This window comes from Neolamprologus multifasciatus, chromosome 11 (assembly GCF_963576455.1).
Source record: "Neolamprologus multifasciatus chromosome 11, fNeoMul1.2, whole genome shotgun sequence".
NCBI lineage: Eukaryota > Metazoa > Chordata > Actinopteri > Cichliformes > Cichlidae > Neolamprologus > Neolamprologus multifasciatus.
In genome coordinates, this window is record NC_140449.1 from 1,986,618 (window position 1) to 2,009,813 (window position 23,196).

Sequence of the window (23,196 nt, forward strand, 5' to 3'; positions counted from 1 at the left end):
AGCCACAGTCATGCTAGTGCTCTCTTATTCTAGTGCATGTCAGAGGCGCTCTGCTGGGTCCAGATCTGGTGACAGAGGAGACAAAACTTTTGCTTTGTGACACGATGTGTTTCCTGCTGAAAGGCAGCATTAAAAGATGCTAAACCACGTCCACAGACAGCCACACACAGTCCATAGTGTTGCTCACACCTTGGTTTCTGCTATTAATGGCCCACCCGTGTGCCAAGCAAACATTTCCCACACCATTACACCGCCAGGAGAGGCTTGGACTGTTGACACAAGACACGTTGGCCTCTTGGATTCATGCTTTTGGCGCCAAATTGTGAGTCTACCATCTGCTGCTTCAGCAGAAATGTAGACTCATCAGACCAAACTACACCTTTCATTTGGTAGTGGCAAGTCTGTGCCCACTGTAGCGTCACAGTTCTGTTACTGGCAATAAGTAGCCTGTATCTGCAAGCATTTTCACACCATGATTAACTAATTGCATGAATAAATGGACCATTCTTTGCTTTTTAACCCTTTAAAGTCGGTCAGAGCAGCACGCTCCGTTTAGCGTAACTATTTTTAAATCCCGGTAGCACTGCAACCACGTGAGCTAGCGCAATAATCTTTTTTGCATATGAAACCGGAGGAGTTGTACTTACATCTTATGCCATCAGCTTGTCCTCGGTCACAGTTTCCTTCCACATATAGCTTTGCAAAAACTGCATAAAAAGCACTTGCAGCAACAAAAACATAATATTCCAGAAACACGCTTTGCTGATCCGATCAGCTGTTTGTAACACTTCCTACGTCCATCAGCACAAACTTTTGCATGTCCGCCATGACCTGCCCGAAACCGGAAGTGACGTCATTTTCGCGGAAATGTCGTTTTTTACCATCAGGGCCTCATGAGCCTATACTGGTGTTTTTAAAAGTTATCTTTGACTTTATGACTTTCTGTGTGGTTTCTGGGATGCTTAGGACTCATATTGCACTGCTGGAAATAGTTTATTTTGATGCATATGCTGCTTTTTTGCAAATTTGCACTATAATATTTATTTTTGTTTTTCCTGCAGTGTATAAAAATTGGTGTATTTCAATAATAAAACTATGAAAACACTCACAATAAATTTCCTGTGGTGGGAAACTATTTTGTGCAACTTTTTTGTATTTACAGTTTTGAGGGATAAGCCTCTTAAATTTCTCTAACTAGAAATATATGTTAAAAATCAAAAACGATTTTCAATTTTTTTGTAGTTTATTGCACTTTTTTGCAATTTATGTAATTACTATGCACTTAATGCAGACATATTATTAAAATTTAGGCTGTAATGGTTGTATTGATGTATAGCAAATTGAAATGCTCCCAAAAATGGCTCCACAGCATGTAAACATATAATATAAGCTCTGGCGGACTTGGTTCTATGGTAGGTCTTAAAGGGTTAAACACTGAGTACTGGTTTAAAGTTACAGTAATACTGAAATATTGTGTCATAGAACTTTGCATGACCCACAGTGCTGACCAGGTGTGTCCATCTATGGCTAGAGTGCATTTTAAACTGGACTTCTTCCAGCTGGATAGCACACGGGAAAGATGCAGGGAAAGCGAGTTAACGATAAAAAGATTAAAAAAATAACAATGTATAAAAAAGATAAAAAACCCTGAAAACCATCAATTTCACACCCGGACCTCAGTACCCAACGCACGCGCTGCAGGAGTTGATCTACCAGCGCTGATGCTGATGTGGACGCAGTCCTGCTGCCTACATTTGACAGGTTTGAGAACAGATTTGTGTAAATGTAATATTTCCAGCCAACACACTCCCAAGGCGTCATATTTTACACTAGGTGACAAATCGTCAACACGTCACGCTTCCGGGCGCCCAACACGTTCCTACATGACGAGATTGGAAAAATGAGGAAACATGAGAACTGTTTGGAATCAATCCACACATGTTCATTCATTTTCCTCAAATGTTTTTGGAAAACACTGTTTCACGTCATTAAAGTGCTGGTTAAGGTTAGGGATAAGGTTATGGTTAGGCCTGGAATACAAGGCTGGAACGTGTTTTACCGCGGGACCGTCATTCTTTATTTATTTATTTTTTATTTTATTTATTCTTTATTTATTCTTCTTGATTTATTTAGCACAAGTGCTTCACAATAAAACCAGAAATACAAATAAAATAATATGAAACAGTAAAAAATATGATTAAAAGTTCATTTGTATAAAAATGTCTTCAGCTGCTTTTTAAAGCAGTCAATGGAGTAAAGACAACGGCAGGGAGTTCCACAGCCGAGGGGCCCCGAGAAGCCCGATCCCCACGTGGGACCAACAGTAACCTCTGACCTGACGACCTGAGTGCTCGGGATGAAGCGTGAGGTTTCAACAGGTCAGAGATATACTGAGGAGCTTCACCGTGCACAGCTCGAACAGTTACAACTAAAATTTTAAAATGAATCCTAAAATTTACTGGCAACCAGTGAAGAGAAGCCAAAACTGGAGTAATGTGTGGCCTCTTGTTTGTGCCAGTGTATTTGTGCTACTGTATTTCACCCATAACCCGGCGCGTAGCTTAAGAATGCCAAAGGTCGCCTTTCACGTTCCTCAGGAACGCCGCAGGACGTGACAAATCGTCAGGATGTTACGCCTCAGGAGTGAGAACGGGCTGTTCCAGCAGTGGCGTCCGCGGGAAGACAATCATGGCAGACAGACTCTGTAGAGAGCATGTTATAGTTATGGCTGGCTCTTCCATAGGTGCCATGTTCCAGTTGCATTCAGTCACATGAGTGAGACAATATGAGACAATGATTGACAACCATGGTTGTGTCGTAGACGTCCTATATGATGTTTGGCACATATAATCATAAAGCAGGCTGTAAGTAATTACATCTATGATTATCTATCAGTTGGATGGCTGGCATAAATATTTTAAAGTGACGTGAAGTCTCATGAATCCTTTAATCTGCTGATCCCTCCATATAATTTCATCCCCAGTCTCTTAATTGAAGCAGAGTGTAGCAGGGCAGACATAATGGATTTATATTCATAGGCTGAAAGGGCCTGAATAATTAATGTATAAAATGATTGAGATGAGATATGGAATAGATTTACCCGGGCTAAAGATGCACATCTGAGAACGAATGGATTTGGGATTTGGGATGAGGAAAGGTGAACAAAGCCCTGCAGGCAGGGGGGGTTTCTTAAAACGCAAACAGAAGAACGAGATGAAGAAAAACACGTCTTATTGATTGTCTTTTATGCTAGAAGGGATACGTGGGGCTTCTGTAAGAGGCGCTCAGTGATCCCCGCTCGTCTCTCAGACACAAAGAGGCCCAACAGTGGGATCGCTGCTGGCCACGCTGATGATGAGGCGCAGCTGCTCATTGCTTCCCTGCAGAGACTTTCCACTCTGGTCATTGTTTGTTTCCTTTAGTTTCTGCCACCATCATGAAATCCACCAAGTAACTGAATATATGTGAGCATGTGTACATAAGAAGAGGAACATTTCTGCTGAGATAAACCCAAAATGAGCTATCCAGTAAAAAGGTCACCTGTAACCAGTGTTGGGGAGTAACGGAGTACATGTACCGCCGTTACGTATTTAAAATACAAAATATGAGTAACTGTATTCCGTTACAGTTACCGTTTAAAAAGGTGGTATTTAGAATACAGTTACTTTGTTGAAATAAATGGATTACACGGCGGTACTTCCCTGTTTCATATTGTGGCGGGTCAGGACTGTTTGGGTTTTGTTTGACAGCTACGTTCTGTTGTTCCAGGCAGCGTTACGGTTGCCATGGTTACAGGGTGACGCTCTTTCTCTGCGTGTTTCCTGGGTGAGAGAGCGCCTGTTGTTGTTATTGTGCTAAGCTAACAGGCAGAATGCTACAGGTATAGCTCTAAAGAATGTAGCATCATGGGCAGTGTAGTCCGTGCTGCAGGGAGAATGGACTGCCATACACGTTATGTGTCTGTGAGCGAGGGAGGGAGAAAAAGGAAAAGTACGAGCTGTCATCGAGCAGAAACGGGAGCTGGAAGCATGTAAATATAATAATAACCACTGCAGCCAAGAAGAGAGCCTGACGAGCCCAGTTGTAAGTAAGCTATTAAGACTCGACTGTACACCGTGTTCGTGTTTTCCTCCAAAACAATAAGTTCTGTTGGAGCAGCCTTTCAACGCCTCTCTCTGTCTCTGCTAGCAAAGTTGACCCAGACAACAAAGTAAAGCTAGTTTTCAGCTACGAGCCGACAAGAACCCACCGTATTAGTCAGAGGTCCCTTTACTACGGTTCGGAGCCGCGGACCTTCAGTAACAGTAATAAATCACAGCAATAGTACATTCATGTAGTTGTAAACAGCATGATAATATATTAAGTAATCCAAAGTATTCAGAATACGTTACTCTCATTGAGTAACGTAACAGAATACGTTACAGAATACATTTTGGGGCATGTATTCTGTATTCTGTAATCTGTAATCTGTAATGGAATACATTTTAAAAGTAACCTTCCCAACACTGCCTGTAACAGCACAGGTGGTGGTTCACAGGGAGTTCACTGTCATCTGAAAGTGTACCTGCTGTTCTGTCCAGTAGCACCGAGCCTTAAAAGCTGTGGGACAGCAGTAATTGAAGAAATGGAGAGGGAGAGAAAGTTCATCAGTTCTTCTCTGTAGATCTTTGTCTGTCCTCGAGGACAGAGTCCCACGTCCTGCTTAAGAGTGCAAACGATGTGATACACAGCACAGATGGGGCTGACATCTATCATATTATTAAAATTTAGGCTGTAATGGTTGTATTGATGTATAGCAACTTGAAATGCTCCCAAAAATGGCTCCACAACATGTAAAAATATAATATAAGCTCTGGCGGACTTGGTTCTCTGGTAGGTCTTAAAGGGTTAAGTATCTGTTGTTGTTGTTGATTTAAACAAAGTGCAAACATTCAGTAGAATCACAGATATTTGTGTTTAAAATACTCTATTACTATTAAAAGAAAGAGTAACTACTTTACTCAAACAAAAACACTAAAATGTACTGAAAGTAAGAAGGTAACAAGTAGCTCTTTTGAGGACATTTCTACCAGAACCGTGTGCTGTTTAATAAAATAATGTTAGTATGTGTGAATAGAAATGTTTTTCCAGCTCTAAGCATCCACATTAGCGTAACTTTCTTGATAACGCTGTAGAGTGTGGATGTGCGCCCACACCCACACTGAACATGATTCGAGTCAGCAGGTGGGAAACTGAAGATCAGTGTCAGCGGCTCAGCACGGGGAGAAGAATCACAACTCAACACTTCGTTCTGAGAGCTCCACTAAACTGTCTCTGATACATAATTGATCACACACAGACACAATATGTGATTCATAATTCTGATCATATTGGCTGTAGTCCTTAGATGTTCAGCTCATCAGTGAGCCGTCAGCTTTAACTATAACCCCTCCTCTTCATCTCCTGTGCTGCCATCTTTCTCCATCTCTGACTAAAGTTCATGCTCGCTCTTTGCTGTCCCTGCGAAACGCAGCAACTAGACTGCTAGCAGACACACAAACAGGCTGTTTATTGATATTTATTGTTTTATACTGTGAACACAACTTATGTGCAATGCCTGTTTTGACAATGTAAGGAGTAGAAAGTACAGATACTTGTGTTACATTATAGGAAGTAAAAAGTTGTCAGAAAAAAGTAAAGTATAGATATCAGCAAATTCTACTTGAGTACAGTAATTAAGTATTTGTGCTTACAATGATATTAAATTAATTCATTGCAGTCTGTTGTCAACTGGATCCTGTTTAAAATATCTGAAATGCAAAGCGAATATATTCCACTGGCTGGAGAGTGCTCGCCATTTCTTATCCAAATCACATTTGCTATTTTGCATTCATGTGTATTCAACTGTCAGCAGGCGGTAAAAGACAGGTGGATATGAAAATGTGCGGCTTGGCGAGGCAGTTTGTGGATCACAGCATTAGCTCACCTGTCAGAGTCAGCATTGACATTTGCATCCGTCCTGCTGGCTCTGCTCTGCAGCTGCGTTCGCTGCCGGCCTGTCAGACAGGTCAGAGTTTCACGCACAGCCTCAGAGACTCATGTGAAGGGCGCCCTCAATGAATTATGCGGAGTCAGAAGCATCTTAAAGGCCATGTTGTTTGAAGACAGGCAGAAGAAAGGTCAGCTTCCATCACTGTTTGAGAGGCACCCTGCCAGGAGTGGAGTCGGCACACCGAACACAACGTGATGTCACAGGTTGACCTGGGGTGTTTCTCCTTAACCAAACCATCAGCGGGTTCGTTGCTTCTGAGTGGGAAAGCAAAAGTTTAGTGATGTGTGCTGCTGTTGCTTTAGGATCTTTGAGTTTGAGCTAAACTTCGCCAACAGTTGTTAAAGAAGAAGGCAGATTATTTATAACGTAGATGGAGTAGATTTGCATTTCACTAAAGAAGGAAAAATATTTCCCTTGATAATGTGACAGATCAGTGAGCTCGCTTTTCACTCACCAAATGTGCTGAGGGCTGAACTGTATTAATCTGGGGTTAAGGAACACAAGTAGTAAGACTAAAAAGAGACTTTAGATGGAAAGATGGATAACAGGAATGACTTGACTTGGCTGGAATGAGGTTCTATGGTAGTTTTCAACGTCAGTGGCTTCGGGGTATGTTTAGGCATGGGAATGACTTATCTCTGAAAAGCCTGCTGCTTAAAAACCCCGTTCAACAACACTAATCACATGTTAAAAGCTTGTTTTCCATTCCAACAAAGTGATGCTCACATGATTGATTCTCATAAGCGTATAACTAATCTATTAAAAATACATACAAGTAGTTTGGGTTCGTGGACGCTGCCATGCTCCCCACCATATTTGAAAACATTGGTTGGGAAAGAGATCGCCTTTCTGACTAATGGGATTTGTGGTCCGTCTCTAGCCAGCCATGCAGAATGCCAATGGCAGAGAGAATTTGAAGGCATTTGCATGGCATGGAGGGACGTTTAAATTCATGTCTGCACAGACCTATGTTTTTTTCATCTGAGAAGGGGTCCCCTTCAACAAGGAAACAAAAATGCAAATGAAAGAGACGACAGTGTCTTAATAAAATGTCTTCATCTCAAGCTTCATCTCCTGAACTGAGGTCAGGGCTCAACACATGAAAACTTACATAAACATGCTTATTTCCTTTAGCATACATCCTTATGCTAAAGGAAAAAGAAACATCACTTCAGATGAGGTAATGATGGCTGTAAGGTCACGTAAGGCTGCACCGCTTCCCCATCATACACTGACAATTTATTGCAAGTCAAAACAAAAACAAAACAATTCTGGTATGTACAGGCTAAGAAAAGGCAAATCTTAAAAAAATAAAATAAAAAAATACTAGTCAACAAGATAAAAAAAACATTTACAAACAACAATAACGGATAATTTTCCATTTTCCATACTTTAAACAAGTTTTAAAAAAAAATAATTTATTTATTCTCAGTATTGTCTCAGTTGCTTCTTGTCAGCTGATCATGCAACCCTTTCATCTCCAAACAGCTGACACCCATCAGGCTAAACAACAACAGCTGGTTATTATCCCAGCTAATGTTGGGCTCAGCTGTTGAAAAAAATCACACTTTTTCTCTAATAAACAATAAACATTAAATATCACATAAACCTCAAAGTCCAGCAAAGTTATATCCACTAGCAAGCAGCAGCTAATAAAAGCTAACAGTGGCTAACAGTGGCTAACAGCAACTGAAATAGCAGCGCTTACTGACAGCTCAGTTCTTCGCTGTCACCAGTCAGAAGTGCAAACCAGTATCACAGCTAAACGTCCGTTTCACGCTTTGTCTCTCCAAAACGTGAAATAAACACGTACTGTATGCAGAAACTGCATTACTGCATTCAGAAATGACTACCAGCAGGGGGCGATAGTAGATTTAATAGTATAGTATATTTAATTTGAGCAATTAAGAAATCTGCTGTTACTGCAGATTAGTGCAACAACGTCTGCATGCATGTCCGTTTCACGCTTTGGAGGCAAAGCATGAACTGGACATTGTGTCTATTCCAGGCTTTGCTGTGAGGAGTGACCTTCTTTGTCTCACTGACTCATTGGACTCTTTCACAGCTTTACAGGCTCCTCCAGCGTAAGTAAAGGTGTGAGCTTCTCACTGGGCAGCTGAGACTGACAGTCGCTCACAGACAGGGAAAAGCTCCAGGATGGATCCAGGCCAGATATTATTAGAAACATGCTACCTTTGGCCGTTATGGGGCACAGTCGAAATTGCATTTTTTTATCTCTCTTGGCTGACTATAGCTAGCATTGTGTGGATTGGGAGGGGTAAGAAAACAGAACTCGTTTGACGTTGATCTGCTGACATCGAGCCATGAAAATTTTGCACATAGTAACTTTCATTTCATGAGCAATTTAATCTGATAGGAGTCAGTTGATGGGACGAGTGACGGGAGAAGGGAGATCGGTGCTGCGGCTGCAGTGATGCGGACGCTGCAGCGCTCTGTTGTGGTGACGAGAGCTGAGTGTGAAAACGAAGCTCTCAGTTTACCGATTGATCTACGTCCCTGCCCTCACCTATGGCCACGAGCTGTGGGTAGTGACCGAAAGAACGAGATCGTGGATACAAGCGGCAGAAATGAGCTTCCTCCGAAGGGTGGCTGGCCTCTCCCTTAGAGATAGGGTGAGAAGTTTGGCCATCCGGGAGGGGCTCAGAGTAGAGCCGCTGCTGCTCCACATTGAAGGGAGCCAGTTGAGGTGGTTCAGATATCTGATAAGGATGCCTCCTGGGCGCCTCCTGGGCGCGGTTTTCCTGGCATGTCCCACCGGGAGGAGGCCCCGGGGCAGAGCCAGGACGCGCTGGAGAGATTATATCTCTCGGCTGGCCTGGGAACGCCTTGGTGTTCCCCAGATAAGCTGGAGGAGGTGGCTGGGGAGAGGGAGGTCTGGGCTTCTCTGCTTAGGCTGCTGCTCTGCGACCCAGCCCCGGATAAGCCGGGTCGCAGAATCTGATAGGCAGGTTAATGCATACATTTGGAGTGAGTCACATGAGTACACCTTTAACATTTTCCTCGTCATTCTTGTGATGCATTCAAAGTGCAGGTGTAGAGTTGCAGTTCTTGGGCCGAGCCGTACAGAACAGGAGCATATTTGCATTTTTATGTGGCAGGTAAATTCAGGAAAAAACATGTTGATGTCAGACACAGCATGGAGAAGGTGATGATACTAATTCAGGAAATATCTTTTATATCAGCATCATGTTGTCCAGGGTGGAAATCAGTCATAGAGTTGAATTAATGTGTCTAAATCTGAGCAGAGCGGTCTATAGCAGGGCAGTGGAACAGCCTGTACTTAAGTAAAAATATCTACTGGAACTCACAAAACAAATTACTATAAGACTTATTTCTCAGTAATTCTTCTCCTGACGCTGCACCGCTACACCCAATCCTCCACCTGCCAAATCCCAGTCTAATCCCTGCCTACAGTCCTGCCCTTCAGTGGTTCACTGATGAGCCAGCGGATGTTAAAAGTAGTCCTGATATGTGCTGCAGTAACATAAAAGCCCACTCGTGATAATTACCCAAATGTTTAAAATGCATCATTAACAGCCACTTTTTTCTCACACTCGAGAGAATCTCAGAAGAGTCGAGTAGATCGTGTCTGAATCTCTCGTTTGGCGCCCAACAGGAAACGGCGTGCTTCGCACATATTCCTACTACTGGAGTTTCTCTGGTTCGTATGAGCGTGCTGCCTGAGTAGAGTGTGCAGCATGGAGCGCATCTTTCCGTCTGGCTGGAAGGTTAAAGACTTTTCCATCCGTCCACACACCTCCATCAGGAAGTGTGTGGAAAAGTTCAGGTGTAGTCGGCTGATCTTAATAATGCATGTGCCATTTGGTGATTTAAGTCCTGTCACGAGCACGGAGGCGTGAGCTACAAATTAGCGGTTGTCTTTCACTGTAGATCTTGACCTTCTTTTAGAAATCCTGTTCTTTGATTAAGGGAGTGTTTCTCAAACGCTGTTAGATATACAGGAAGAATTAGTCACTGCCAGGCGGCACAGGCGGCACGGCTAACAGCGACCCTTTCCTTCGTTACCTCTCGTGCTCGCTGATAACCAAATAGTAATGAGCCTCCCGTGACTGAAGGATTTATTAATAAACCCCAAAATAGCTTTTCTGTGTGTATTTTTTTCTAACCCATATTTTTGTCACGGGCTGATTTCCCTCTAATACCACACCCCCGCAGCGTTATTATCTCTGACAGCATTAAGGCTATGCGGATCCGCTGCTTGTCACCGTTCCTACAGCTCTCTGTGCACGTCGGGCTTAGCGAGGCGGAAACGCACACTTTCATTTATCCAAAGTGCTTGTTTCAGATGCATGCTGCTATCTTTAGTGTTGGAATAACTGTGGTCAGGCAGTCTGTGTTTGTCTTTAGGTATTAGCATGACTTTCTCTCTCTATACCGCTGTCTCACACACACACAGAGTGAATTAAAATTGAGGTAGACGAGGCAGAGGCGCAGTGGAGCTGGTTAACTAGCTGTCAGGCCATAAAAGATTGCGTCCGCTGGAAGATCTATATGAATATGGACAGGTCTATCTGTAGGAAATAGGCTGTCAGGCAGAGGTAAATGTTTGTGTGTTGCTTCTCAGAAGACACCAATGCGCCTCCTTCCATTAGTGTGAGTGAAACAGCTGCTGTTTCTGGTGAAATATGCCCTCAGACAGCCACGGCTAACATGATAGCTTATGTTTGTGCGTAAGACTCGCTATTTACTGAAATACACCGGCTACGTTTACGTGATCATAATAATCTGATTATGGACATTAATCAGAGTGATGCATTGCTGCAATTAAGATGTTTACATGTTGCTTATCAGACTGTTTCATTAATATCCTCTGCTCGGCGTAAAGCCATAAATGCCACCTCCACAACACGGTGACGGTTTCCCTCTAATACAGGGGATGTACCCTAAATCTAAACTGTTGTTCGGTTCTTATTAAACTCTGCCCATCCTTTTATTGTCATCTCAACAGAGCTTGTACAAACGTGGCTTGCCAATATTAAATAATAAAGAACTACAAGAGATGAAAACCCAGGGCTTGATTGTTTCTTTTAAGTACAGAGATGGGCAGTAATGCGTTACTGTAATCCGATTACTTTTTTCAAGGAACGAGTAAAGTAAGGGATTACTATTGCAAAAACAGTAATTAGATTACCGTTACTTTCCCGTAGGAACGCTGCGTTACTGCGTTACTAAAACCGTGATTTTCTTGCCAGAATGTCTCATGACAGTGACGTAAGCGTGTGCGACGTTCGTGACAACAGCTGTGTGCAGATCAACAATGGATCATATATCGAGTGCAGAGAGAGTATGAGCGTGCAGCGTTTAAAGCGTGGAAGTACTGACCTTACTTTGAGTTTGATTCCATAAAAAGTGACAAAAACATTAGTGTCCGTTGTGCGTGGGAAGAAAACTTCTTTTTACAGCGAAAAAACCCCTAAACTTCCAAACAAGCACCGAGTAGCTACGACGTAATGGGAAACTCACAGAGAAACTGCCGTATCCTGCCACTGACCGCTGCACACTCTGCACCAGGGTAAACCTCCGCCTACCCCACTCCTGCTTTACAGGTGAAAGTAGAGCAACAGGACCGCTAGTCTTTGACTTTATTTATTTTCTGCTGTGTTTTACTTGCATCTGAAAGAGTGAGTGTAAACACTATATATATATATATATATATATATATATATATATATATATGTATATATATATATATATATGTATATATATATATATATATATGTATATATATATATATATATGTGCTGGAATGTGCAGAAAATAGGTTTAAATGTTAAACAAATTTCTTCCAGTCAGAGAATGTTGCAGATAATTAAATGTTTGCTTGATGCATAAAGTTAAAAGATTAAAACTAATAAAACAAGTTTTAAAAAGAGACTTTTCCATTTGATTACATTTTGTATGATGATTATGTAGAAAAAGTAGAATTGGGCTGAAAGATCTATCGCTTTATTACCTATTCAGGTTATAAATCGTGTTTTTAAAAAGTAACTAAGTAATTAATTACTTTTGAAAATAAGTAATCAGTAAAGTAACGGGATTACTTTTTTGGGGAAGTAATCAGTAATTAGTTACTGATTACTTTTTTCAAGTAACTTGACCAACACTGTTTAAGTATAGGTGCTAGGGTCTTTGAGCGATGCCAGCACCGTTTTTATTGGTATCTGATTCTAGACTAGCTGTTAGCAGTTATCAGTAGACATGTGATAGCTTGTACATCTTGTGACGTTTCTGGTCCCCAGAGAATGAATACACGTCCTCTTGATTTATTTTAAATGCTAATTTTGTTTTCCTTAGTCATTCCAACCTGGTGGTCAGCGTTATTTTACTGCAGCCGTCCGCTGCAGTAGAATAAAACTTGCTGTAGATGCATTTGGAGGTACTAGCGATAGATAATCGAATCTGTGGAACAAACTTCCTATCGCTATCCGTGCGTCAGACTCCATTTTATCTAGTGTCCCTGTTTTATATTTGGTTCAATTTCTTATTTATGTGCTTTATCTTTTAGCTATATCTGTTCTTAGTAACTTTGTTCTTATATTCCCTTTTATTGTTGTATAATTAGTGCCCTTAACCTGATGACATATGTGGTACTTTGTTAATAGTCTTTTATTTATTGTCTTAATTTTCCTGTTTTTATTGTGAAGCACTTTGGTGTACCACTGGTCTTTTAAATGTGCTATACAAATAAAGTTGTGTTGTATTGTATAATCCACTTGATGAATTCTCTACTGAAGCAGAGATTTAAGACGTTACAGCAGTTCCAAACGTGCGGCGGCAGGAAGGGACAGGTGCAGGGTTAACATTTAGAAATGCTCATAACCCTGGACCCGGGATATAGAGTATGTTTGGGGAGTGTGATTGTGTGTACATGTCCATTTACGTTTATTCCTGCGTTGGGTGAGTGCTGAGTGTTTGTATATGTGTGCATGAGGGTGGGAATGCATGTCTGTGTCTGTGTGTGCCTGTTTGTCTGTGTCTATATGTCAGGTCGGGTCTTAGACTTCACCTCTCTGGGAACTCCAAGGCCCTCCAAAGTGTGGAGGCCTATCTCCCCTCACCACACTCCCTGCCGGTGACTGATGCCCTCAGGGGTCGGTGCGTTGGTGGTTCTTGGTGTCCGGGGCTGGGCGCTCAGGTATGTACCAGCTCACTCCCGGTGACTACTTGGCGGGGCCTGGCGCCTGCTGCTCGGTCAGGCCTCTTCCGGGGCGCGGGGGGCCCTCGGGCCTCCGGCCTCTGTGCCTGTGGCTCGGTTCACTCTGGCACAGCTGGCTGCCGGCAGAGCCGGCGGGCACGCCGGTGCAGCCCCCTCTAGCTTCTGCCCGGTGGCTACTGGGTGACCCCTCATCTGGGGATCCTCAGCCCTTCCCATGAAGGTGGCACGGATGCCCCTCCGGTGGTCCTCCTTGGGCTCTTGCACTCTGGGGCCTCTGGATGTCTGGGGCCTGGATCTCCTCCATGCCTGCTTCATGCCCTGGGGGACGGGGCTATGGCTCTCTACATCCTCTAGCAGACCATTACATGGGGAAACCATTTGAATACAAGCGCGCCGATCCACACAGGTGTGCACATGGGTGTTCACTATTCGTAGACTTAAATCACACCTTTCTTGGCTGCTACTTCAAAGCACATTGTGCGCTGTCTGTCCTGCGTGCTGCACAACAACATTCAATATTTAGTATTTACTGCTGTTTTCACTTAGCTAGATTAATGCGATGGTGTTGTGTATAGTATGTTGCATTGTTTTGTTTTTTTTTTTGCTTGTTTTCTATTCTTTTTCTCTCAACAGGTGATCCCGGAGATATTTTTTCTTCCCCCCTTTCTCACTGTCCCTCTCCCCTTCTGTTTTTCTTTTCCTTCCTCTTTCTTTCTCCCTTTCCTATCCCTCACTCATGTCTGTCCCGTCTGTAACAACTGAAAATAAAATAAATAATAAAAACAAAGGTCGATCAAATGGACCAATACGGCAATGCCATGATGATCCATTTGGCAAAATAAATCCATTGGGTATCCTTGTTGGTCTTCAGACAACAATTCTGACGGCTAAAGAACCAAATGGGACAGGCGGAAAAAAAAAAAAAAAAAAAAAAAAAAAAAAAAAAAAAAAAAAAAAAAAAATAGAAATGCTCATAAGGATCCAACGGTGATGTTGGACGTGTCACTGTCACTATATCGAGTCCAAATTTAACTGATCATCCTCAGTTAATTCTTTGATGATGAGTTTGTGAGCTAACATGCTAGTTTTAAGTCTTATTTAATACAACACTTTATTCATTTTGTACGTAACTGTTGCCATTAGTGTCCAGCAATCCGGTCTTTTAAGCCTGACGTCATTAGCCAAACTCTGCTTCAAACAAACATTGTGGCATCACTGAGAATTACAAACTGTCTAAATTCTTTCATCTTTAATAAAATGATCAGCGTTGCTGCTTTACCAGGTTTAACAATTAAGTTTAACATCCATGAAAACAGGATTTATTACATTTAACAGAGTTAGAAGTTAGCAGGAAGTTAGCTCGCTAGCTACCATCTAAACATGATACAGTGGTCCCGCGCTATATAGCAGTTCACTTTTCGCGGCCTCGCTGTTTGTGTCTCCTGTACAGTACAGAATGCGTTCAGCTTGTCAGATTTACATAAATCTTCGCTAGCAGAAGATAACAAACACATTGATTGTAAGGCGCATTAAGCGAAACAAAACAGTGTTGGGTCTGTGTTTCCACAAGCCCCGCTAGTTCAGAGACTTATTCATCATGAAGAAAACAAGACAGTCAGCGATCAATCGATTTACTTGCAAGGGAGGCCTCGTCGGTATCTCAGGAACGCACTTCGAACCACAAAATTCTCAAACTTCCTGCTCACCAAAAGGATCATAAAAGCAGGAAGCTTACAGCACAAGAATCAGATCTTTCAGATGCATCTGCAATAAAACCTCCCCCAGCACAGAGTGGCTGGAGAGCTGGTCAGGATCCTATAGACTGAACTAAGACCGTACAAATTTAAGAAACACAATGACAACATTCAACAATTGGACTTAACAAACAGTCAGATAAGTCAAACTTCACTCAGCTCTTTCTTCTTGCTTCCTCTACTTCTGTACCATTGATTCATTAATGTTGAATCCTCTGGCCGCTGATCTATTCCCATGTTCTGGACCTGAAAACAGGCTTTGATCTTTGGTTTCATTCAATAATTACTGGACTTTTTTTCTACAGAGGTTTGAACTTTGAGAGTTTAAACAAGAGAGAAAAGTGTAGAAAGTGTGTAGTGAGGGCTTTAAAAGCCTTAAAACATCTATAATAATCGTAAGTTCCCCTATCACGGGTTATTTTTAAAACGACGCAATAAACGAGGGAACACTGTATGTTACTGAAGTTGGGCTAGCTGGTATATAATGATGTGCTACGTGATTGCTAGCAACACAGCTATGTTAGCATAACATTAGCACAGTGAAGCTGCAGGATGATCGCCAACTTTTTTCCATTCGATAAAAGTTAACGTGAACGTGCTTTTTAATGAACAGTGGTGATAAAAACCGAGAGAGGCTGACAGTGATCACTGACTGTTTTAGGGGCTTGTTGAGATGAAATAAAACAAGATTCAAAACATTAAAACATGTTAAAAACACAACAACCTTCATAAACACAGAGTAGTTTGGACCTGGAAGCAGGATTGATACGTCATCACTAGTTTCAAGTCTTCTTAAATACAGCACGATGGTTGTTCTGTAGGTCACTGAGAGTAAAATAAACACCAAAGTCAGAGTTCGATTGTGGCTCCTTAGTGGTCGACGTGTCCCTTCCATTTTTGCTTGAATTGTATCCTCCCCTCTTCAGTCACTCTCTCACTGGTCACAGTCAGACTTAAAAAATCCAAGTGGCCAATGAACAAAAAGCCAAATGTCTTTGGCTCATGATTTTGAACATGGCCACAGTGTTGAGTGATGATTTTGGCTGTATCCATGGTTTATATGCACTCAGGCTTTTTAACTAAGATGTGAACTGTAAGGAACCTTTATAACATCATTGGCAGGAACCCTTTGAACCGTCTGAACACGGTTCCACACAGAACAGCTGTGAAGGAGTTCATTACAGCAGTGCAAAGGCACCGCATGGTGTTCAGAGGCCTGTTTATTTTGAGTGTGTTCCTGCTATGAAGTGTAAGCCGGTGCACATGTGAGCTGATCTACTCTCAGGAGAGAGCGGGAGGCTGCTGGGGAGATAAATAATGCCATTTCACCACCAGCCGCTGTGCCTGTGACACGAGCATCCATCTGCTGAAACCCAGACAGGATAGCCAGGGCTTACTGAACACATTCCACCCCGGCGCAGTGGGAGACAGCTGATCCACTTGGCTCTGGTTCTGATCCATTTGACCCCTGCCTGGAGGTGACCCCAATCTGCTCGGCCGTGACCAGGGGTGGAGAGGAGCTCCAAGGCTGGGGTCAACTTTAGGACAATGTCAGAGAGCAAGGAAGGGAAAGTGGAGGAGGTGGGAGCGGGATGAGTCCTGTACTGGGGTCAGTGCTTATACGTGGATTAAAGGATTGACCTTCCCCCAATCTCTAGGAACAGGAGGACGCAGGATAAAGTTCCTGTTCACGTTTATTTCTAAGCACATTTTAAAAGACCACCCATTGGCTAAAAGTACTGTACCATTAGAAGAATAAAACAACTTAAATAAAAGTAATGGGAACTCAGTCTGGTCAGAGAGGTAAGGACCAGAAGGCAGGAGCGGTGGAGTTGGGTGGGAGCAGCTTTTAAGGATAGATGTTATCTTGCATAATACTCAGTTGACGGTTATGGTATCTAAAGATTAACCGTTCACTGCACTGTGTTGTATTGCTGTGCTGGAGGAAAAGGAATGAGGTCGAACGGGTTTGTGGATCTTACAGATGTGCTCGTTGTCTGCAGCTGTCAGGAGAAGCAGCAGTCGTGGTTCACATTAATGCTAACGACACGTTTGTGCTCGCTCTCAAACCTGTGACGGGTCTATGCTAGAACACTAGTGTGGTGACTCTATGCTGTGTTTTTGGGACTTTGTGACGTTGTAATGAATTCACATCCTTTGGTGGAAGGATCTACAGGAACAACAGCAAAAAGTTAGGTCCAATCTGCTGCTCAACATGAAAACTTAAACTGGGAATAACAAATAAAACTTTTTAACTTTTTAACTTTTTAATGTTATATTATAACCTGTAATTATGCTGCAGATTATAAATCTTATAGTCCACACAAAAACATTACAAACAGTAAATGGAAAAAGATATCGCCTCCACATCATTTTATGATGATATTTTTTTTATCATTGTTTTTGTTGTTTAACCTGAGAAACACTTTATTTCACACTCACAAACTGATCTGGACTGTTTCTCGTATGCAGCAATACTGAGGAAGATGTCATTTACATTTAAATCACCAAACCTGGTTTGTGGAGAGAAAAATGTTTTCCATCGTGTACGTGTGCAGGTGACACACACACACACACACTGTACTCTGCAGTATATCACTGTGATATCAGAATCTGAACTGATTCACATTAACTGCAAGAAGCCAGGTTATATTTAGTCTTTTGTTTCAAGTGTTTATTAATTTCAGGTAAATAAATCCTGTTTTTAGCTTTCATAGCACAGATTAGGCAGGACGAGCATCTTTTAGCCCTCCGGCTCACTCAGTCTCAGCCTTTTTTTTTTTCATATGTTGCAGTTTTATAAATATTCAGTAACAGCATCACTGGGTAAAGCAGTGTTATTTGAGGTTTCATCATTTCTGCGCCCCCTTCTGGATAGATGAAGCTATGCACCTGGTTTCCACAGCTGCTCTGCAGCAGCTCCAGCTGGCCCTGGCCTGACTTTTCAAACAGCACTCCTGGGTCTTCAGCAGAGAGAAAGAATATACTCTGCTTCACATTATGGGAAATGTCTTCTGAGTGTGACCCATGGAGAGACTGACTGAAACAAATCAACTGCTTTAGGACAAACAGCCTGCAGACACCGCTCAGTCCTTTACATGCTGTAGCTGTTTACTGTCACCAGGGGGCAGTGTGCAAACAGTCACAGGTTGTTTTTGTTGTTTTTCTGTGCTCCTCCTGTAAATTCTGCTCTTGATCCAGTGTTGGACGTACACGCAGAATCATCCACAGCGAGCCACACGCTGTTCGGCTTTGTGGGCTGAACGTGCTTCTTCGTTGGCAGACAACAGCGAGCCGTGGAAAAGTGTGCGGTGCTACTGTTGTGTGGGCGACGCTGGCTTGTGCCGTTGTTGGTTCATCAGCCAACCACTGCGAAGAGCGAGGTCCTAACGTTCGATGAGAACCACTGAAAAGTGTCCTCTGCACTCTCCGATGTTTTTCTCCCATTCGTGATAAACTCCGGGCTGCACAGGTGCACATTTGCATCGCTCCTCCGCGGCCTCCCTGTAGGCTCTCCATAGACAGATATCCATCCCAACGGTCACAGCGCTGTACCACAAATTAAGCATAACCCATCCCAGATATGCCAGCTGTCTCGTTCACTGCGAGGAGCCTGTTTGACCCGTTCGTTGTCTCGCCACATCTCTCTAACCTCTTCATTCTGTCTGGCAGCATGAACAGAAATAAGAGCGTCGTCGTGTGAAGGTCAGACATACTGTTTGTGTCTGGCCAAATGGGTGGTCTGTGACCTCGCTGCGGGGGGGTTTATTATATGCATGTGTGGCAGAGTATGAGTGCAGCGTGCAGGGTCGTGACCTGTGACCTCACAGGGATTCTCTTTATATGCTCTGTCTTTGTCTCCATGCACTCTCCACACGTTCCCTCATATTCAGAGATGTGTAGAGACCAAACCTGCCCCCCCCGATGGATTATCCCGTCCTCCATTTCAGCAGGCTGCTTCATATATCCATTACTCTATATGTGCAGGAATCTACTGCCTGAGCAAAGATGGAGGGGTGTGGGCTTTTATTTTCCCATGTGGGATATACAGAGGGGAGATTGTGCCCCACAGGAAGCAAGCAGCCGTTATTTGTCCCAAACATCCATCTCTGCGCTGAAGGTGGAAAAGCCTTGGAGCGAAAGTCGTAGGTCCTTGTGACTGACCTTCTTTGTTCCATTGTTGCTTGTGTCATCACATTAAGACTGAGTTTGAGTGCACACATGTGGTCTGTTGTCTTTAAAAGAGTATCTGTCGTGCACAGTGGCAGTGATGAAGTCAAACATCATCGTCACCATTAAAGATGGAGTTAAAAAGTAAAACTACTATGTGGTGAAGCAGCTGTATTGATAGCTTAACAACAATATCTGTGAACTGGAGACGATCTGCAGACGATAAGATTGTTGCAAGTTTTAAACAGTTTTCGATCAGCGTGTGCTGTCCTCCATCGTCCACCCTTCAGATCCACACTTTCATCTCATGCTCATTATCGTTACAGCACATTAACTGTTAGAGGTGGGAATCACCATACATCCCACGATACGATATTATTGCAATTTTTAAAATATTTTGCGATATTCAGATTCTGTACATAAAGGTAAACTTTATCAATCATCATTTTCTCTAATATCAAAGTCTCACACTCAGTCTTTCTCTCATTTCAGTTTGATTGTTGACAAACTGAACGGTTTGTATTACAGTCTAGTCCAACTTAACTGAATCAACCATCTGGTACAATTATAGCTATTCTGAACTATGCAGTTTATGAAAACTATGCAGCCCCTTCAGCAACTGAAGAATTTGAAAGTAAATTAAAACAAAATATAATTTTACATTAAATAAAAAAGTTTTAAACTTAATTAAAATAAACATGTCTTAAATTAAAATAAGTAAACTGTCATGTTTATTGCTGCCAAAAACAAGTTAAACACATTTGGACAGTGAAGGAATGTCAGGATTCTTGCTCAGGAAAAGGATCAACATGCTCTGAAGTCAGAGCACAAAAACCTTTTTGTAACAAAGTATTGATTTCTGCTGTCCCTGTATCCATACATTATTAGCAAACAAAATATCACCATGCTACACAGTATCCATTTTTTCCCACCCCTATTAACTGTACTGTGTTCATTGTTCATTGGGGGTTTTTGATCATCAGGTTGAGGGACCACCACAGAGAAGTGTTAGGCGAGCTCACTGATGACTGACTAGACCCTGAGCTGTGCCGCTGCTCGTCCGCTTCCCCGGCGTGATGTCCTCATAAAGACTCTGACATTCACACCCAGCCCTCCACCCAGCTCTCCCTCGCCACTTCAAAGGCCACAGAACTGATACATCAATAATGCAAAATGACTCCAGCTCCACCAGCCACACTCAGATCCTGTCACGTGGCCCCTCGTTCACCTCCCAGTCACCCCTCTAACACTCACGACCTCCTGCTAAACCCACCCACCCGTCTTATCATGATCACGCTCATAGAAATCCATCCTCTGACAGCTTCTATCAGAGGAAGTGCAGTTTTCAGGCGATGCTCACCAATCTAGCGTTAGTGGAAGACACATGTAATGATGGAGGTCAGTGGTGACGACTAACTGAAGGATTTTACTGCTTTCAGCGATGAAGCAGTCAGTGTTGTTCTGTTCTTAGCCACAGTCTTACCTTGTGTGAACGTTGCTTCCAAACACATTTAAAAATGCGACGCTGAAACATTTTTTAATGAAGTTCAGTGTGGATACCTTTCCTCAAGTTCCACTCCAGGCTGCTTTATGGTCCCCTACTGCCGTCTGGTGGACGTTTCTATTATTGCAACTAAACGAAAGCGTTAATGTCCACACACAAGCTCCAGACCTTTGAGAAATGCTTTTGATTTTCTTGATTAAATCAAATATTGTCCTTTTAATCACATCATTTGTCTTGTTGTGTTTTGGAACTGTTGAGAATCTGAGTAACTAAAGCGACACACCCGAGTCAAAAGAAGGGCGAAGCATCATCAGCTGTTTAATCACATAAAGTTGTGGAGAGACACTAAATTTTTGCTTTTCTTTGTCAGTCATCTGAAACTAATTTATCCCACAGTGCACCTACACTGTGTGTTTGCACGGAGGGAGGAGACGCGCAGCAGTTCCACACTTCTACCATATGAGTTTGTTGTAGATCAGACCAAGTGTGCAATCTGGAAGCTATTATGTTGTTATGGTATGATGGATCACGTCAAAGGCATGTCCGCTGCTCTGTACTCGATCGCCCTAAAGCCAGGTTGTGTGCGTGAGAACTCCATTTCCCAGAAAAGATGCACTTATCGTGACTGTTGCAAAAGAAAGGAGACGCCTTTGTACTGGAAGTTTATCATGAGAACTCACATCAGCACAGTCAGCTGTAATTGTGCGAGCGCTAACATATGAAGAACTTTATGCACTGTGTTTAACCACAAAGTAACCTGTTATATTTGCAGTTAAAACAGATATGATGCAAATGCTTCTAAAAGAACATGTGCGTCAGGTTAACATGATCCTAATCATCACTTTTCCTTCTTTGTGTCTTTTTCAGGTCCTTGGCACTCCATCTGAGGATATGTGGCCTGGTGTTAACTCCCTGCCTCACTTTAAACCAGGTAATCACCAGATCTTAGTATAGTTTAATATACACACTGGCAAAAACCATGGCATGAAAGATTAACTCTGTCTCTGTGGTGCAAGTCTGATGTTGTAGCAGTGCTACCCTGAAGATACATAGATTACATAAAAACAAAGGAGAGTGTTGGTGCTGCTGTTAGCATACAGCTTACTTTTGCACAGGCATCAACACTTTGTACAAAAAATCTAACAAGATGCTAACGAGTTAGCCTGAAACCGTATCCATGTAGTAGATGCTATAATACTGCTGCTACGCATAAATTTTACTGTCATTAGTATCTTTAGTTGTTTGGTGTGCGGTTAAAGATAGCCTCTATGCTAACACTTTAGGCTACCTAATTCTGACTGACGGGGCGGGCAGATTGATCCAAATATTGATATCAATGCCGGTGTTCTGACAAACCATCCTACTTTGGCAAACCGTCCTACCGTAAGTAGTTTATGCACATTTCTGCTGTCACAGAGTCATTCCAGCACCAATTTAAGTAGGTATGACGTTTGCTACTTAACTTTGCCCATCAGAGTATGCTTGTAGCTCATATGCATACAGCCAGGATGGTTTGCCACTTCATTTTACCCGTCAGAGTGTGTGTGTAGCTGTTATTAACAAAGGTAGGATGATTTGCCACTGAGTTTTAGCTATTAAAGTATGCTTCTAGCTCAGATTAACAAAAGTAGGACGATTTGCCACAAAATTGTAGCAGTTTAAGTATGCTTGTAGGTGACATTCACAAAGGTAGGATGGATTCCCAGAACACCGGTACTGCTGACTGAAAGCAGGTGTCCTGCTAACTCTCTACAGAATCAGAATGAAGATAACAAGAGAACATTTCAGAGTCCAGGTTTTGAGGAAAAAAGCCGCAGAAGCTGTTGCGACTCGGTTGTCACGCTGTTGTGTGCATTCTCAGAACTCCAAAGCTCATCATGAATATGAGGCAATACTGCCACCTACCAAAAGCTCGCTGTACCCCATTAGTGCACCAGCAGCAGAAGAGGGGGTGGCAGCCATGCCTTGTGGGAGCTCATTAGGGCTTTTTAGAGAGGACATGAAGAGAGGGACTGCAGAAGAGCTGGAGCTGAGAACAGGGGACAGGCGAGGATGGACATCAAGAGGGTTAGAGCGAGGGTTTGGGGTAGTGAGGCATCGCAAAGCTACAGTATGTGACCCAGCCTCTTATCTCCAGTGGCCAATTAGAAACCTACTGGGGTGGCTTTCGTGGTCACATGCACATACAACACATACTAATGTGATTTTGCATCCTGTGGCCACAGCGACAGTTGGCTCTTGTTAGCCTCTCGCACACTGTGTCGCACAGCTGTGCTGCCGTCTCACCCACACAGACGCACACACATGCCCGGCTTTGGCTGCGAGCGCTGCGTCTGTTCATGTGACGAGTGCGTGTTCGGGGCTTCTCGTGGCTGCGCTCTCAACAAACACGGGAAAAAGTGAAGCCCTGCGATGCCTCTGAGTGCACATCAGTTACAACCTGAGTGCAGACACACAGTGAATGAGAGGATGATGCAGGAGCAGTTTTTAAGGGAGAAATTGAACTATAATCTCCTGGAAGTGCACTTCAAGTCTGAAA

At 42.8% G+C, this 23,196-nt stretch overlaps 1 protein-coding gene and 2 long non-coding RNA genes across 8 annotated transcripts in view; 2 read left to right on the forward strand and 1 right to left on the reverse strand.

The window, feature by feature from the left end:
• The window catches only part of cdk14 (cyclin dependent kinase 14), a 267,760-nt gene that overhangs the window by 166,851 nt on the left and 77,713 nt on the right, over window positions 1-23,196 (forward strand). For all 6 annotated transcript variants that reach the window (XM_085176729.1, XM_085176730.1, XM_085176731.1 and 3 more), the window contains one exon: window positions 21,525-21,588. In XM_085176729.1, the coding sequence (XP_085032855.1) occupies window positions 21,525-21,588 (64 nt within the window). The remainder of the gene's footprint in view (window positions 1-21,524; window positions 21,589-23,196) is intronic.
• LOC146507558 (uncharacterized) overlaps window positions 2,167-23,196 on the reverse strand; it is a 401,529-nt gene continuing 380,499 nt past the window's right edge. Inside the window, exon 2 of the long non-coding RNA XR_014876780.1 lies at window positions 2,167-4,509. This is a non-coding gene — a long non-coding RNA (uncharacterized LOC146507558). The remainder of the gene's footprint in view (window positions 4,510-23,196) is intronic.
• Window positions 3,423-11,116, forward strand: LOC146507559 (uncharacterized). Its single transcript, XR_014876767.1, has 3 exons — window positions 3,423-3,549; window positions 4,519-9,717; window positions 9,750-11,116. It is a non-coding gene; the product is annotated as an uncharacterized LOC146507559 (long non-coding RNA).